The sequence below is a fragment of the Rhinichthys klamathensis genome, unplaced genomic scaffold (assembly GCF_029890125.1).
Source record: "Rhinichthys klamathensis goyatoka isolate OS25496 unplaced genomic scaffold, OSU_Roscu_1.1 h1tg000134l_1, whole genome shotgun sequence".
NCBI classification, from domain to species: domain Eukaryota; kingdom Metazoa; phylum Chordata; class Actinopteri; order Cypriniformes; family Leuciscidae; genus Rhinichthys; species Rhinichthys klamathensis.
Genome location: NW_026606669.1, coordinates 320,244 through 338,360, shown reverse-complemented (window position 1 = coordinate 338,360; position 18,117 = coordinate 320,244). Strand labels below are relative to the sequence as shown.

The window sequence follows — 18,117 nt, the reverse complement described above, 5'->3', positions numbered from 1 at the left end:
AAGAAAGACTTTTTTTAATTATTGTTTTTTTATAGAACAATTAAAAATGACACCTTATTTAAACTTTACATAGTAATTCAATGCCAATATTTAAATAATGTTAGTATGGTTCCACTTCATATAAGACAACAGTTAATGCAAAGCTGAAGCGAAATTACAAATGAACATGGCAGTAACGGTCTAACAAATTATTGATTTTCAAAATAATGAAAAAGATTAAATAATAATAAATAACACTGATAAATGTACAATATAAAATAACATTATATTTTTATAAAAAATTAAAAGAAAGCATAACATTGTACATTTTAATAAATAGAAATTATCAATATGGTTTAAATATAAGACTTTACACGAAGAGCTAGATTGCATTATAACTGGAAATGATGGGTGTAGTGGTGAAATTAAAGTCTATCCTGATTATTGATACATCACAATAAAGAGGAAAAACGTTTCTAAAGCAAAAACCGTACGTACCAAACATGTAGCAAGCAAAAGAAATGACTGCGCCTAAGGAGAATGACGTGATTCTGCCGACACCTTGCGGCTGAACGTTTCACTATATAGCCTATACATCCGTGTTTGAGTGTGCATGCGTGTATGTGTGTTCTTAGGGATGTGTACACTTATAGAAGCTCTCGGTTAAGAAACGTGCTGTGAAAAAACACAGGAGGAAATCCACTGCGTGGGTCCTTCGTTGCCCGCCGTCGCTTCCTGATTGGTTTTATAGTGAACATGGCGGCTGTTAGTAAGCATCTGACAGCCGGCAATTTCTCCATCGCAGGTGCTGTGCTGTTCGCCGTGTACGTAATTAAACAAAGACTATCTTCGGAAACTAATGGGTAAGATCATTGCTTCGTTTGCCTGTTGCCATTTATTTACCCGGTGCCCGATGTAACCTCTTCGACATTGACATGGGACGCATTCATTTATTCAGACGTTAACATGCCTCTGAGTTACATTGAAATTTTAGGTGATTTACTTTAAGGCTTGTTGATTTCTCATGCTTTACCCACGTGTTCATTTATAGAGAGAAAGGGGCATCAAAACCACTGTTGGAAAATGATGTAAGTATATTCCTTTGTCTAAATCTAAGTAGTATTCTTTATCTACGATCGGAGTTTGTAGTGTGTGTATATATATTCATATTTTTTTTCTTCATTTTTTTTTAGAAGGATAGAAAGACAGACAAGGCTGCTGTGGACAGGGTTTTCTTCAGGCGTATTTGTCATATCATGAAAATCCTGCTGCCAGAGACCTTTTGCAAAGAGGTAAGTATTTTTTCTATTATGTATTTATTTTTTGTTTCCACTGGCTGTGTGGTCTAGGTAAAATACCTTTTTTATATAGGCTACAGCAACCATTATTGGTTGTTTTCTATCCTAGTCAGGATATTTGCTTCTGATTGCTGCCATGCTCATGGCCAGAACCTACTGCGATGTCTGGGTGATCCGTAATGGGACCATGATTGAGAGGTATGAACATTTTAGATCTTTGATCACATTTGCCACATGCCGTTATAGCTGCATGATCACAATTTCCCATTATTATTTTTTTTACTTCATAAATTATTCCTTAACATTAGGGGATGTTTTTGTATATTAATCTCACCTGATCTTAAATAATGATTATGAATGTTTATTAGAAGTTTTTCCTATATTTGTTGTATTTGTAGTCCAGTGTGTTTCTCAGTGGTATGAATACATCTGGGTGCCATTGCTAGTGGAACATGCCTGATCAGTTAAATGCTGTCTGTCCTGTTTTTCTTGTAATGTGTACCGACTACATGCACTCAATGACTGTTATTCAATGCGTGTGTGTGTGTGTGTGTGTGTGTGTGTGTGTGTGTGTGTGTGTGTGTGTGTGGTTTGCAGTGCAATTATTGGACGCTCGACAACTGCTTTCAAAAGACACTTGGTCAACTTTATCACAGTCATGCCTTTTGTAAGTGGACTAAACTTTGCACAATTTTAAACTTTGTCCTATTTGAACTGTGTCCAAATTAGCTTGACACGCCATTCATATAATTTATATGATAACATAATGTTTAATTCATTTCAGTATTAAATATTTGAGGCTATTTTTTAATAAAGTGATCATAACATAGATCATTTGTTCTAGTTATTAAAATGTAGTTAGCATATAATAAACAGGGTAATTATGCATTATTTAAAGGTAATGTATTTACATATTTTAGTACCTGTTGTTTTTTCTTTAACTATGTATTTCATACAGATTTATTTGAGAAAAATGTTTTTTGTCTTTTTGTGTGACTCATCAGATAGCTCTAGTGAATAACTTCTTAAAGCTGGGACTCGACCAACTGAAGCTGTGCTTCAGAGTAAGACTGACCAATCAACTTTACAATGACTACCTGACGTAAGTGATTTTCGTCAACTGGTGAATGATGCTTAAATTGAATCCAGCCTTATCATATTTCTGTTCTGTCCATTTTCTGTTCATATCCATTTTTAGTTAACTCTATTAGCATTTTTTTCCCTTATACAGTCAAATACAGAAATCAGGGTTGTGCCATTCAAAATTCAGTTTCGTTTTCCAAAAAAGTAATTAAGTAACATAATTAGTGAAGTTTTGGGGAGATTAGCGTAATATTATAAAGCATTACTTTTAAAAGTAACTATTATAAGTGTAATTCTTCACTAGAAAAGCACTGCTGTATGTTTTACAACACTATATCTTACAATAGGGGGTTCACATACTATCAGATTGGCAACTTAGACAACCGCATTGCCAACCCAGACCAGCTGATAACCCAAGATGTGGAGAAGTTCTGTAACAGTGTGGTGGACCTCTATTCCAATGTTAGCAAGGTAACACAGAGCAACACTCACTCTGTTACAGCAAAAAAGAACACATCCTTGGTCATTCTGAACCATATATTAAGATGTCTTCAGTTTGAGATTTCCTGATTATTTTTCTTTTTCCTCCAGCCTCTACTAGACATATTAATCTACATCTGCAAACTCAACACAGCCATTGGTACTCTTGTAAGTGTCAGTTTTAAGTAATTTACCAGCAGTGTTGTGTAAGGTACTCTAAAAAAGTAATTAATTACTAGCTAATAATTACATCTTCAGCAGTATATTAAGCCATATTCGGATGGGATTTTACATGGAGATGTGGGGTAATTATTACCAGGGCTTCTCAGTGATTTTAGTCCAGTCCGAATGTGCCATCTCTGTATTCATTACGGACAATGTCAGTAAAGATTACGGCGACTTTTACCCTCTGGAAAAATGATCTCAGGGAATGCTAATCCCGTCTGAATGCGAATGTTGTATTATCCTAACGCTTCTCCTCTTGGGGTTTTTTGACCTACCTGAGCTACCGTTTGCACACCAATCTTCAGTTCAGCATGCGTTCATTTCAATCTGGATGGTATTCGACGAATAAATAAGATTATAAAATTAATAAATAGAGAAAAAAAAAAATGCAAAGACTTCCCATTTTAATATCAGTGTCAGGTAAGAGTAAGATGCTTGTCTAGATTTCGCTGCTCACTTATGTGGGTTTATTATAAACAGCCACTTCTATAAACTCGTGAAATTTACTTAAATAGGGTTTTCAAATAATTTAAAATGATATCAATAAATAATAACTTAAGACATATACGTCATACGTGATGCACGTAAGCACAGCACATGACCTTCTGGAATGCCCACGTCTAGAAAACACACACTCCCACCACTGTAATAAACACAGAGATGTTAGTCGAACTGGTATGTGAAATCACAGACATCCAGTGATAAGAATTGAAACTCAAACGTCGTTTTGAAAACTAGTCCCATCCGAATAGGGCTTTAGATTACTGTTCTAATTACTCTCTCTAAAAAGTATTTCTATTTACTTCCTAAATCCCATATTAGACTCGACCAAGGATACAAGGATAGACATGAAAATAAAACATGATCCAAATAAATAATATAAAATCGCATAAATTATTCTTGAACTGACTCTAAGTATTTAAAGGAAGAAAGTTACATTTAAAACATACATTTTAACACTTGATGTTAAAATATGATTTTAATTCCGCTATGGTTTTATATAGAATTTTTCTATAGTCTTTACAGTATTTCATGCAATTATAACAGAAGTAACTAATTAAATTACAGAAAAATGAAGAGTTTTCCCTCACTTTATTTTTTCGAGGGATACCGTTAAATTATGATGATTAATTACTTAGCCGGTAAACAGTGTTAGGTGTAATTCATTAGTAATTTAGTGCCTCAGTCCCCACGGTGTTTGAAGCATCTTCCTGCTCCTCTGTAGGGCCCTGCTTGTATGCTGAGCTATCTGTTGTTCTCCGGTCTGATCCTGACCAGACTGCGCAGGCCGATTGGCAAGATGACCATAACCGAGCAAAAGTATGAGGGGGAGTACAGATATGTCAACTCTCGTCTCATCACTAACAGGTATGCATCTATAGGCCTCCATCTCTTTGTCTGGCTGTTTGTCTCCTGAGGTATTTTTTGAAGAAAAACGCATGATTTCTCCATAATATTTCAGCGAGGAGATCGCGTTCTACAACGGCGACAGGAGAGAAAAGCAAACCATTATTGGATCCTTTCAGAAACTGGTGAGGAAAATAAAAATAGCTATCCGTTATCTAATCCATATACAATGTTAGTATAACTTTCAATCAGACTTCTTGTTTATTTAGGTGGACCACTTGAATCGCTTCATACACTTTCGTTTCTCAATGGGTGTCGTGGACAGCATCATAGCCAAATGTAAGCAGAAATAGCCTACTACTGAAGGTGGCAGCAGAATGATCCAAATTAAATTTCAGCAAGGTCAACATGGATCAAATTTGGCGCTTTGTACTGTTTAATGCATGTTTCAGATCTTATTGTGAGCAATTCATTTGTTCAAATAATTTCTTTCTAAACCTCAATCCATATGTAATTGATGTAGTATATGATTATATCAAAGTCAAATTCAGGTCTCGATCCATTTTTTTTCTTTTTGAAAATGTTTCACTTGGAAATATGTCACATTATAAAAGTAAAATAGGCTGAAAATGGCAATGCTGACTTTAAAAGTAGACTTACGTAGAGTATTTTTAATACAGGCCCTAGTATGAAAGGATCATTAAGATAAATTTAAAGAATCTTTCATGGGAGACACAATTTCTGATGATTCTGTAGACATAGCCATGGTGGTGGGTTACCTGGTTATCAGTCGGTCGTTCCTGGACGTCACAAACCAACGGCATCTGAACAGCTCATACGCTGAGCGACTGGAAGTGAGTATGAATGAACACAGACAAAGAAATCCAGATAATATATTGCTTGTAATTACTGACCTTTGATCTCTCCAGATTGAATTGTCTTTGGAAAATCGCTTTATTGGGTCAATAAGGATTTCCTTAGATAAATGTTTGCACAGAAGATAGAAGTTCTTCTCTGTTTGTTTTCCGCTGCAGGACTACTACCAGAGTGGGCGGATGTTAATAAGTTTGGCACAGGCCCTGGGAAGGATCGTCCTGGCAGGCAGAGAGATGACCAGACTGTCTGGGTGAGTGCTCTGCCTTCAGTACATTCATTCATTGCTTGGTCCTCATGCCATCCATCATCTCTACACTTGCTAGTGCTCACTTACCGTCTGTCTTTTATCGGCTTTTTAATAAAGGGTATCAGTATAAGTGTGTTTATCTGCAATCTGAATCCTTTTATTAGGTTCACTGCCCGAATCACAGAAATTCAGGATGTCCTTAAGGAGCTGAATTCAGGCAAATATGAACGGACCATGATTACACAGCAAAGCAAAGGTCTGGATTATTGTGCGTTGTGTTTTTTGTTTTCTTTTGAAGCATTTTATGAATTTGTGACATAGAGATGTCTCAATGAATTGTAAACTAATAATACCGTACAAATGCTAATTTGCAGTAAAATGCTCACCAAGGCTGCATTAATTTGATCAAAAATAGAGTAAAACAGTAATATTGTGAAATATTATTAAAATTGAAAATGTCTATTTTTTTACGTTTTAAAATGTAATTTATTCCTGTGATGCAAAGCTGAATTTTCAGCATCATTACTCCAGTCTTAAGTGTCACATGATCCTTCAGAAATCATTCTAATATGCTGATATGATGCTCAAAAAAACATTCATCATTATTATTAATGTTGAAAACAGTTATGTACAATTTGTTTTTCAGGATTCTTTCATGAATAGAAAGTTCTATTTCATTTATTTGAAATAGAATATTTTGTAACATTATAAATGTCTTTACTGTAACTTTTGATCAATTTAATGCATCCTTGCTGAATAAAAGTATTTAAGATTTTTAACTTTTAATTTAAGATAACCCCTTCCCCTAAAAAATATATATATTGGCTTGAATTTTATAAATATATATAAAAATTCACAGATGCAGCAGTAGAGAAAATCCCTCTTATCCCTGGGAGAGGTGAAATCATCATCGCAGACAACATTATCAAGTAAGTTACGTACAAACTAAACAAAACATCAGTCAAGCCATCATAGTTAGCTACTTAGCATTTATGCGTTTGTGTAATCCTCAGTACCAAAGACCTATTTGTTTATTTTTCTGAATGTGGATGTCGTGTCTGACCAGCGTATCATCGGTGTTTCAAGTTGAGCTGTATCCTTTCATCCACAGGTTTGAACACATACCTTTAGCGACGCCCAATGGAGACATTCTCATCCGTGACTTGTCTTTTGAGGTAACTGCTCCATAAATAAAATGTTTTTTAGTCTAAATTTGTTTTTTAGATTGTATAACAGGGTTTTGCGATCTGGTTTTGGTAATTGCCATCTTCCCTCCTTGCATTAAGGTGTCATCTGGGACAAATGTGTTGGTCTGTGGGCCCAACGGCTGTGGGAAGAGTTCCCTCTTCAGGGTTCTGGGAGAGGTCAGAGCTGTTCTTCAGCAGAATTATGTGTCTTTACAAACCTCAGTGTTTTTTATTGTTGTTGTTGTTGACTTACATTGTCTTTCTTTGCTTCCCAAGCTGTGGCCTTTGTATGGAGGACAGCTCACAAAACCAGAGAGAGGGAAGCTCTTCTATGTTCCTCAGGTGGGCATTTTCACACTGAGGTCTTTCATGCCAGCAGGTTAAATGTGAAAATGTTCTCCTATATATTTTCCAGGTTCATTTGTTTGTATTTTTCTTCAGAGGCCCTACATGACACTGGGTTCCCTCAGAGATCAGGTGATTTATCCAGACACACATGAAGACCAAAAGAAGAAAGGAATATCTGATCGGGTGAGTTTTATAATCAAATGGACAGCAAAATTAGATGTTATGTGATAAAGGGATAGTTCACCCATAAATGAAAATTCTGTCATCATTTACTCACCCTGATGTTGTTCAAAATCCAGACGACTTTTGTTTATCTTCAAAATACAAAAAAATACATTTCTGTCCGTCCACTGAAAGTCCATTCCATCAAAACTTTGTTGCTTTAAAGAGATTATTAAAGAAAATAGATGACAAAAGAAATCCATATAAATCAAACGGTTTAATCCAAGTCTTCAAAAGTGACATGATGAACAAATTTAATTAACTTTTATTCACATATAAACATTGATGAACAGTGCACAAACATAGAGAACGGAAGCTCAAATGTACTTGCTTGACGTGTGAGAACCGATGAGGTTTGTTCTCATTTGAACTCCTGTTGACCATGTTTGATGTGCTCTAGGTACGTATGTGCGTTGATCAGTTGTTTATATATTAAATCTATTCATCATATAAAACGATCGTGTCTTCACTTGCTTTGGTCCGGACCAAATAATTTTTTTTTTTTTGGTACGGTTCGCTTTCACACTGCTCTTTTTGCAAGTGAACCAAAATTTGTGAACAAAACCACACGTGTGCTAAGGTCGTCCATTCCTTGGACAAGGATTCTCAAGTAGGGAAATCAGGAAGTGCAAAAAAGGCTTAACGTAAATTAGCGCAGCATCATCCTGGTATTGTAACTATCGTTACATTAAATGAACTGCAAATGTTTTTGTTTTTTTTGCATCTATGTGCGATTAGACTAAAGAGAACGCTCTGTATGTGAATGTCCTGATGCACACACTCATTCATTCATCCATTCCAATGATGCACACACGACGCGCAGAAAGACGCGCAACGGATGTAATGTATTAGGCTACAACAGATCACTTTCCCATAACACAACTCCGACTACGGAAAGCCTGTTAACTCAAAGGCGCAGTGCTTTCTTGCAATTGGGTCGGTTCATGTTCACACCGTAAACGAACCGTACCAGAGTTCGTTTGGAACCGTACCGAGACCACCTCTTCAGCTGGGTCTCGGTTCGGTTGTTTGGTCCGCACCCGAGTTCGATTGCTGTATTCACACCTGCCCAAAAGGTCCGCACCAAGGGGGGAAACGAACTAGAGTTCGATTCAATCGAACCAAACAAGGCAGGTGTGAATACACCCTTAAACTGCTCGATTCATATAGACTACTTTTACGATCTCCTTATGAACTTTTCGTAGAGTAAAAAGTTTTGGAGTAATAGACCTTCAATGGAGGGAAGGAAATCTCCCAGATTTCATTAAAAATATCTTCATTTGTGTTTTGAAAATGAACAAAAGACTTACGGGTTTAGACTTTAGATTTTTTGGTGAACTATCACTTTAAAACAGTAACGTACTTAAAAATGAAAGTTCTGTCATTATTTATTCACCCACATGTTGATTGAAGCTCCAAAAAGTACAGAAAGCAGCATAAAATGTGTGCATGTTACTTGTATGTTAAGTTTGCTTCTCAAACAACACTATCATATGAATTCAGAAAGACTTGGAATATAATGCAAAAACCATATAGACTATTTTTATTATGTTCTTTTTTTGGAGCTTGACAGTCAACTTTCGTTTTATGAAACCGAACAATGAATTTAGACATTCTGCTAAATGTCTCACTGTGTTTCACAGAAGGAAAAAAGGTTTTGAGTGAATAAACATTGAGGAAAATTGTAATTATTGGGTGAACTGTTCCTTAAGTAATGTACTTGATTAGTAAACTGTAGTGTTACTGTTATTATATATTGTGTAATTGTGGTCAGGTGCTTAAGGAATATCTGGACAATGTCCAGCTGGGACATATCCTGGACAGAGAGGGCAGCTGGGAGAGTGTGCAGGACTGGATGGATGTCCTCAGTGGCGGAGAAAAGCAGAGGATGGCTGTAAGCTCTAATTCTTGTATTATCTCTTTTTTAAAGTAGGCATGAAATGGAAGTTGCCATAGTCGTTTCTCTCTTCTTCCTTATTGTGATGTATATTCGAGTGAAACGGCTTTTCGAACAACAAAAAATGTAGGGCGGGACTTGATTTTTGTCCATTGGGAATTGATTGGATGGTTGTGGTTTGCTATTGCTCTGATGTCATGTGAGTGACAGGTTGTCCCGCCCTCACACCAGTAAACATCATCAGAGAAGAGAAGAGATGATTTGTTGCTGCAAGAGGGAGGGGAAGTTATTTTGATTAAAGATTATGAGGACACATGCATAAAAAAAGAAATCTGTGAAATATAAATAATCTATAATAAAAACAAGAATTGTCCATTTTGATATCATGGTGACTTTAAACCTGAAACATCACTCTCTTTAGGGTGAGACAGAGACAGATATTAATGTGGCCTGTATAAGATCAGAAAGCCCAAATGTTCATATCTTGAGGAACTTAACTCTATATTGAATTGCACAGATGGCTCGTCTGTTCTACCACAAGCCCCAGTTTGCTATTCTGGATGAGTGCACCAGTGCTGTAAGCGTTGATGTGGAGGACTTCATCTACAGCCACTGTCGAAAGGTAGTCAGGTGTCATCGTCTTATTCACAATGAATGCAAAAATGTTTGGTGGGGGGGAGAGAAGTTATGTACAGTGAGCCAGCAAGTGGTCACCCCACCATGCTCATTTTCTGTGACAGAAGTGAGGAAGTCAGGAATGTATTCCATATACAGGAACATCTGTCTCCCTGAGCTCAGCTGGAATCATCTGTTTTCTCCTTTAGGTTGGCATCACACTGTTCACAGTCTCCCATAGGAAATCTCTATGGAAGCACCACGAGGTACAATCTTGTCTTCCATCATAAAGTTGGCAGGATTCATTAGAAAACTGAAAGTACTAAAATAAAGTAAAACTGAAAAAGTAATGTGCGGTGAAGTCTTAAACCTCATGGTTTCTCTTTTCTACAGTATTATTTGCAGATGGATGGAAGAGGAAACTACGAGTTTAAATCCATCTCAAAGGAAACAGTGGAGTTTGGATCATAATAATAACTTTGGGCCTTATTCATGAGCAAATCATTAAAGTTTTTTCAGTTAAATTTCTGCAAGAATGGTTTTACGCAGAGATTTGCTCTGCTCGTGTTATGAATGAGGCCTATTGGTACTAAATGTGGATCTGAAGCAATATTCTGGAGTTCTCTTTATATTATAAGATGTTAAATATAACTGCTTTTCTTCGTCTGAGGGAAAGGATTGTAACTCTGTGGATAAAGATCTCTCAGGGAGAGGTTATCTGTGGTAAGGAATAAAACTGGGTTTGATATTCTTTTAAAAATCAAGCATTTGTATTATAAAGTAGTGATATTTGTTGTTGGTACTTGATTTATGTTTGTAAATAACACTGTTGCATGCCACTGGTACAATAATGAGTTCATCATAACACCATGGAAACTGTATTATTTAAGTGTAATGAGCTGTCTTTCTGAATTTAATTTTATGGAAAATTAATTTTAAGATATAATGAAGCTTAATAATATATGTTTGAGAACCTATTGGATATTTATATACGTGTATACATAGTGCCTTACAGACATGTTTTACTGAATTACAAAACATACAATCAAATCTGTGTGATTATTTGAAAAGAAACCTGGAATTAATTTTAATCCCACATTGTTTTGTACAAGATTTTTTTTTTTTTTTATACTTATTTGGTTTTGACATTCACATATGCACATTTGTTTGCATTTCACTTTATTTCTTGTTTAAGGTCAAAGTCTTTAATAGAAAAATACAAGACTTTTCTCATCCTTACTGTAGCTGACCACAAGGGTGAGCTACTGAGACGAGAATGCAAGAATATTAAGTGTCTCTGCTCCATTTAATTGTCAGATAGTGTTGCACAAGCTTTCCTTGTCATTTGGGTTTTTTGTTTAAACAAAAAGTATCCTTTTAATTCTCAAATTGTGTTTCACAATCTGAACAAGTTTTTTTTTTTGTAGTTATTGGGGATTTTTGTTTAAACAAAAATGGAAAAGAAAAAAGGAATCACTCCCCCAAAAGAGCATATTCTGCTGCATTCTTCCTCATTTTTGATTGCGTAACTCCTTTTACACAAGTCATTACACAGCATAACTCAATGATGCCACTAAATCCTGGAGTTTTGTTTTGCTACCTCTTAAAAAAAACACACTTAATAACTTAATAATTTATTTAAAGTTCAATGAAGTATCAGTTACATTTAAAAAATATATTATGCACATTAAATATTTTCCATCTAGATATAAATATATATATATACACACACACACACACACAGCAGCTAATACCCATGTATTTCTAAAGAAAATAATAAATATGGCAGTTTAATAAACTAATACACTGTTCTATTAGTTTATAAAAAATAAAATAAAAGCAAAAGTCTGATATGTATAACATATCGTGTAGAGTTAGTGTTTCATAGAAACCAGTCCAGTGCTGCACTGCAGGTGTGCTACGCACACACCGGTCCCTCCCAGAGCAAAAACGGTTACAGTCCAGCTGTGCGTCCCGTTTTGAGCTTGATCAGCAGAAATGGTGGATTCCTCTCTAGACTATGGCTTCCTTGGCCGTAATTTTTTGTCTTTGTGCTCGTTTACAGCACACCACAATCAGAACGATTACAGCAATTACAAAAGCCAGAATAATGACTGCTCCTCCTCCAATCACAGCAGGTTCATACTCTATGAAGAAAGAAAAAAGGAATTTTATTCATCATAGATATTACAACTACAGAGTATATAATGAATAATAGTGGAAAGCTTAGCTATATGGCATTTTGGCCATTTTAAATGCCAATCTGACACAGAATTTAAGTTATTGCTCAAATCCAGTTCATGTAACGGTTCTGTGCTAGTTTGTATAAAGGTCCAGTGATAAATAAGTTCATCAACTATTTGTATTGTTAGTTTCAATGGTTTGGATTTTTTTATTTTAAATACCATTCAACAAAACTTTCAATTTAATGACTTTATAAAATGTTTTTAAATTATATATATATATATATACACTAATCTAAATCATGAATTAATTTTTTTTTTATTAATTCATAGATAAAACATCAACCTTGAATCATTGGTTTTATTTTTGAATTGTGAAATATATATATATATATTTTAAATTTAAATGAATCTTTAAAAATATATAGATTTTATATATTTAATTTAGTCCCACACAACTAGATGAAGTCAGTTGAGCCCAGCTGTCTTTCCCTGGTCAGTTTCTGAGTAATGTCAGAGTGCATCATCCTCCCTCCTCTACTCTCCAAGCTAACCCTGAGCTGGCCTCTTCATGCTTAACAACCTTCCTGTTTTCCAAAACACAGGAATTCTAGACAACTAAATCTTTGAGCAAAACTTGAATCATTTAGAATACTTGGATGCCCCTTTGTCGCCTTCCTCTGTCTCTCAAATGAATGCAACATCCCAGTAAAATTCAGTAAGGCAAAATTGTGAAGTCTTGTTTAAACTTACCCTCAAAAAGGGTCTTGTGCTCCTGTGCCGAGCACTTGGGGAGGCTCCACTCTCCGAACATCTTGTCTCCTTTACGGGAAGGGATATATGCAGCCACGCTGAAGCAGTAACTCTGACCCTCATCTAGCCTAAAATCTGCTCTGCTCTCATCCACAGTTCGTATTTTCTGTAAACAAACAAAACAATGTGAGAATTGCAAAGTCGGAGGGCATTTAAAGAAGAAACGCATGCCATTAAATCTTTATTAGTTTCTTTGGCTGGTAAACGTGCCAACACTCACTTTTCCCGTGCTTCCAGCCTTGTTGTACGTAATCTGGTACTTGAGATTTTTCTTAAAGATGTCACGGATGTTCAGAGATTTGCCATTTTTGTGCAGAGCTGTGATGAGGTCATGTATGATCAGCACAATCTTCTTGTCCTCACTCATCGTCAACGTGAACTTGGGTCTTCCAATTAAAGCTACAGGAACAGATCAAAATTATTAGAACAACTGCCCTTTAAATCAATATTTGTTGAATTTCGATGAATGAAGTAATATTTTTGAACTCTAGCATATTCTGGTATGCAGGTTGAGAATGCATGGTTGGACACTCACTGTCATTATAAGGGCAGAATGTCTTCGACCTGGTGAATGGAGGCTCCACATGGTCAGAAGTCATCCCGCGCAGGGACTCTGAGAGCACTTCAGCGGTATAAACCCCCTTTATGTCTAATTCATTGGTCAGGTCGCACTCGGTCTCAGTGGTTTTGATGCAGTGAGGGTTTCTCTGTTTGTCCTTACCAACTCTGAAGAGAAAAAACATGTTGGTTAGGATCACATGCCATAGGGTTTCATTCATGTGTACACATACACATTTATATTATTTTGTGTTGAATGTTGATCACAAAAGAATATTAATAGAAACACCAAAGCAAAGTCATGGTGGTTAAATATTAGTGTACTTGCCTTGAAAATTCAACTGTATATGTGTAATTGACAGGTTTAGGTCCCCATGATAGGATTGTTTTAAAATTGTACGATGACCACGACACATTTTTGGCTTTGGTAAGCTTGCCCACTTGCACTGATGCTAAATGAGACAGAGGAGATCAGTCAGAACAATACATTATGAAACACATCATTCTGCTTTCTCTGGTTTTCATTACAACCAAACCTTGAGATACAACAAAACTAACGTTACTCATCTGAAGTTCACAGATAGGCTACTATAAGTTACTGCGCCATGCATGCTGTACTGTACAATACTATACTACAGACTGCCATACTAGTAACTTAAACAGTAACTTACAAGTAAACGGTTTACATTTGTATTCGTTTACAGTTGTTGATGTTTTTTTTTTTTTTTTAAATAAACATCCATAAAACCCAGATTTCTTACCTGGGGATCCGTTTACGACGGTAAACCAGGCAAAAAGTGCCGAAAATATTACAGTCATGCTGTCCATCGTTAGTGATAGCAATTTAGGCGTAAAATATTGAATCCAATGAATCCCTCTGAGGAGCGTTGGTCAATCAAATCTTCCACTAATGAGCCGTTTTTATAGTGAGTGGGAACTCTCAGTAGTGATGGCCGGTTCGTGAACGAATCGTTCTTTTGAACCGGTTCTTTTTAGTGAACCGGTCGAACCAGTACACTAAATCGGACTGAATCGTTCGAAACAGTTCGCGTCTTGCGTCAGTGTTGATACACACTAAGGTTACTCACTTTCAGACATGCCTGACAGTCCCTCTGACTCGAAATAAACCATTATCCCGGAGTATATTTCACTCCAGTAAATCCAACAGTTTGAAACGTGTTGTTTTTGAGAGAAGTGATGAGCACGAGCAGCTGATACTGCGCATGCGCGTACTACCGAACGCACATGTACAGCGGTTATCGGATCACAGTACAGAACCGAGAACTGTTTCTTTCGGACACGTTCGACATAATGAGAACAACTGATCGATGAGCTGAGCATGCGTGCAATTTTTTTCTGAGGGAGGAAATGTACCTTTCTTAAGTATTTATTTAGTTGAACGTCAGTAAGTGTAATAAAAAAAACATGTTGGGAACATGTTTATCACATAATTACTGTATTATCACTGTATTATTTTAAAGTTTGGAAACACAATGAATGGATTGTAAAACTGTCAAACTAAACATTTATTAAAATAATATTTTCAGGAACAGCTCATTTAATTTCTAAGTAAGTTGATATAAATAGTTGATGTAAACTCTTGCCAAAGTTTTAATGGTGCACACTGCACACTACTGCTTAGTAAATGTTTATAATGTGTTAAAACATAACGTATTAAACATATTGGAGAAGAAAGACATACATCGATTTTTTTAGTTTTGTCGACTGTATATTCAGGTTTCAGCAGTTCTCAGCTCAGCACACAGGCCTATGCTACGGTTCTCGAGTCAAGAACTGGTTGTTGCAGTTCTTGAATCACCAGTACAGAACTGTTTCTTTCGGACATGTTCGATACGGAGAACCGATGAGCTGGAGATACTGAGCATGCGTGATAGCACCGTCTTTAAACAGAACTTTCATTTGGCCAACTGATGATGTGCTGATGAGCACGCAGCACGGGTGAACCGAGGACTTAAATGAGGGGCCGTATTCGGCGAAATGTAAGTTTATTACAAATAAAATGATGAAGACCACTTATGCACTTTTTTAAAGACATGTTAAACATCCGCGTTTGCACATCGCCTGTAGACTACAGGGTTCGTTTGCAAGATGTAAATGTAAGACACTTATCCAAGAGGATTATGACGATGAGTACTATTATTTAAGTGAAGTTATGATTACAAATGCCTTTAATTTAAAGTATTTTTATCCGCCGGGATGATATAATTGACGTCATTACGCGAGGACGTAAAAGAACTGGTGAACCGGTTTTTTGAACCGGTTCATTGAAACGAACTGTCCGAAAGAACCGGTTCGCGGAAAAGAACCGAACTTCCCATCACTAACTCTCAGCTCTAGTGCTGTTGCCAGCCACAGAGGACACACACTCGTCATGAGTCACGAATGTAGCTCCGCCCCTTTCTTAACTTTGGGGTTTTGTCACTGGCTGGGCATCTAGCGTAACGCGCACCTTATAACCATATATGGTTATCCGGGTACCGGTTTCATGAAGATAATCCAAAATCCAAGCTCACGTCTTTTAGAACTTTTGACAAACGCTAATAGACGTCTGCATCTAGGCTATGCTAGTTTTTTTTTTTGTTGCTATATCAGCGGTTAATTTAGTCATTGCACATTTCTGTGTTGTTTTAACAGCATTTAGGCTGTGAATTAAGATTACAATCTTAATTCAGTTTAGTTGTGTTTAGCTAACAATCACCCAAACAGATTTATTTGCAATGTATTTTCAGTTGTAGCCTAATATAAATCATTTAAATAAATGAATACATGTGATTCTTAATAGTATGATCTGACTATGTGAAGTGAAAATACTTTAGGCCTATTTATAGTATCTGCACAAATTATGCAAATAATAATTTTCCCCATTTTTAAATTTCCATGAGAAGCAGGTCTTCTCAAAAAGGCTTTTCTTTCAGTCAGAAGTTCCACTCGTGTGTCCTTCCAGGGAAGATTGAGTCTTAAGTAACTCTGTGGCAAAGAACATCACCAACTGAGGAAGATTTGTAACCACAGTTCTGTTAGCCTTGGCTTGTTCATGTGCCTCTCTGACTTCAGTTCATCGCATATGTCTATGAGAAAACAACTTCTAGTCAACCCCAATAGGCAATAAATATTTGATTTTGTGTCAACCCCGTTACTTGAATTTACAAGACCAAGGACAAAATATTTGCTGGTGGACCCTTTCTTCCCTCATAAGTGGCTTAGACGGACTGCCCGGCTGCTGGGAAACCCACCTAGGCTGTACCTTAATTCCTTACTGATCAAAATCCCAAATAAGTTTTATTAACCTTCTTTTCAAAACATTTCCTTTTCAAGCTTTGGTAAGGAGATAAAAATGCAGCAAAACTGGGCCCGATTTGATGGATTTTTTTTGTGGATAATTTGTCAGATCTTAAACATTTATTAATATCATGTATCAACTTGCTCACATGTGCCAAATAGTCATCTATTCAGCATTAAGGTTTAGAAGCAAACCACTATGGCATTTCTTACTGATCATTTTAATCTCTGATAATGCATAGCCTATCACTGATTAAAATTGTCATGAAATGGAAGTTGCCATTTCTTCCATATATTCCGAGTGAAACGGCTTCTAGAACAGGAAAAAATGCAGGACGGGGCTTGATTTTGTCCATCGGTAATTGATTGATTGGATGATTTTGGTTTGCTATTGGTTGATCTCATGTGAGTGACAGGTTGTCCCGCCCTCACGCCAGTAAACACTTCATTGGAGAAGAGACGGCACTGAAGGGAGGGGAAGTTAGTTATTTTGATTAAAGATTAAAAGGGCACATGAATTTTACAAAAATAATGATGTACATAGATTTATAATAAACACTGCAATATTCCATAAAAAATTGTCAATTCTAATTTCATAGTGACTTTAAGCTCTGATTATTATGAGGCTGCAAAGATAAACTCACTGGTTTAATAGTTGAAAGACGGTTACGTCTGGTGACCTGAATTCAAGTGTTTAGAGTAGAATGTGCATTTGCAGTGTCACTTTGTTTATTTAGTGGTTAACATCTGAAATACTTCAAACTGTTTGGGTAATATTGGAATTTGCATCCTGTGACTGTTTAATTCAAATTTAAGTGGAAGTCCAGTCATGCATGCAGCGTGACATGTAGCATAAGATTGAGGTAACCTAGTTGACAGTCAGGCACAGAGTCTAAATAGTGTGGGATAAACTTTCATGCATGTATTGCCATCATTTGAGATGATAAATGATTGTAAATCAGATTTGGGGCTTATAATGGGCTTAATATTGGTGAACTGGAAAGCCAAGAAATGTAATACACAAACTGAAGTTAACATTTACCCATAAGTTGACATCATCAAGCTCAACAAGCTTTCAGTTTCATAAACGTAAATTTGTCACAGCAATGACTCTGCTAGAAAATATCTCGTCACATGCGTGATCAATGTTTTTTAATGATTATGTAACTTTTCCTCAGTTACTTAATTGTTGCATCAAGAAATAATAAAAGTCGTTTTCCGGTAAACTGGAAGTGGTTGGTGTCGCAAAATATCTTATGTTTATACTTAAAGTTCATTTTTATATGTCATTTTCTTGAATCTAAACTTATTCATTGGTACTAAGTAAGAGGTAAAGCATGATTATGAGGTGGTGGTTGTTAGCATATGAATATGAAGCTACCTTGCTGATTAATCATTTTAATCTAGATTGATATATATATACTCTGTTTTCAATGGAATATAGGAACAATGTTGCCAG

The 18,117-nt window shown here is 36.1% G+C and overlaps 2 protein-coding genes across 3 annotated transcripts; one reads left to right on the top strand and one right to left on the bottom strand.

Moving 5' to 3' along the window:
• Positions 1 to 627: 627 nt before the first annotated feature.
• abcd3b (ATP-binding cassette, sub-family D (ALD), member 3b) lies at positions 628 to 10,304 on the top strand. 2 transcript variants are annotated; one of them, XM_056256977.1, is made up of 23 exons: positions 628 to 842; positions 1,031 to 1,067; positions 1,176 to 1,271; positions 1,387 to 1,475; positions 1,875 to 1,944; positions 2,282 to 2,379; positions 2,708 to 2,831; positions 2,952 to 3,008; positions 4,291 to 4,433; positions 4,528 to 4,597; positions 4,682 to 4,751; positions 5,169 to 5,266; positions 5,447 to 5,538; positions 5,700 to 5,791; positions 6,395 to 6,464; positions 6,647 to 6,710; positions 6,822 to 6,899; positions 6,999 to 7,064; positions 7,164 to 7,253; positions 9,067 to 9,186; positions 9,707 to 9,811; positions 10,014 to 10,070; positions 10,198 to 10,304. In XM_056256977.1, the coding sequence occupies exons 1-23, from the start codon at positions 736 to 738 to the stop codon at positions 10,273 to 10,275; spliced, it is 1,971 nt and encodes a 656-aa protein (XP_056112952.1). In that variant the 5' UTR covers positions 628 to 735; the 3' UTR covers positions 10,276 to 10,304. The 2 variants fall into 2 exon arrangements, with proteins under 2 accessions (XP_056112952.1, XP_056112951.1); XM_056256976.1 differs by having other exon boundaries at positions 629 to 842; positions 1,173 to 1,271.
• Positions 10,305 to 11,422: 1,118 nt separating this feature from the next.
• Positions 11,423 to 14,282, bottom strand: f3b (coagulation factor IIIb). The gene is made up of 6 exons (XM_056256985.1): positions 14,120 to 14,282; positions 13,687 to 13,810; positions 13,336 to 13,526; positions 13,021 to 13,199; positions 12,741 to 12,906; positions 11,423 to 11,951 (listed from the first exon to the last, which is right to left on the bottom strand). Exons 1-6 carry the CDS (start codon positions 14,184 to 14,186, stop codon positions 11,818 to 11,820), a joined length of 861 nt encoding a protein of 286 aa, XP_056112960.1. The 5' UTR covers positions 14,187 to 14,282; the 3' UTR covers positions 11,423 to 11,817.
• Positions 14,283 to 18,117: the final 3,835 nt, after the last annotated feature.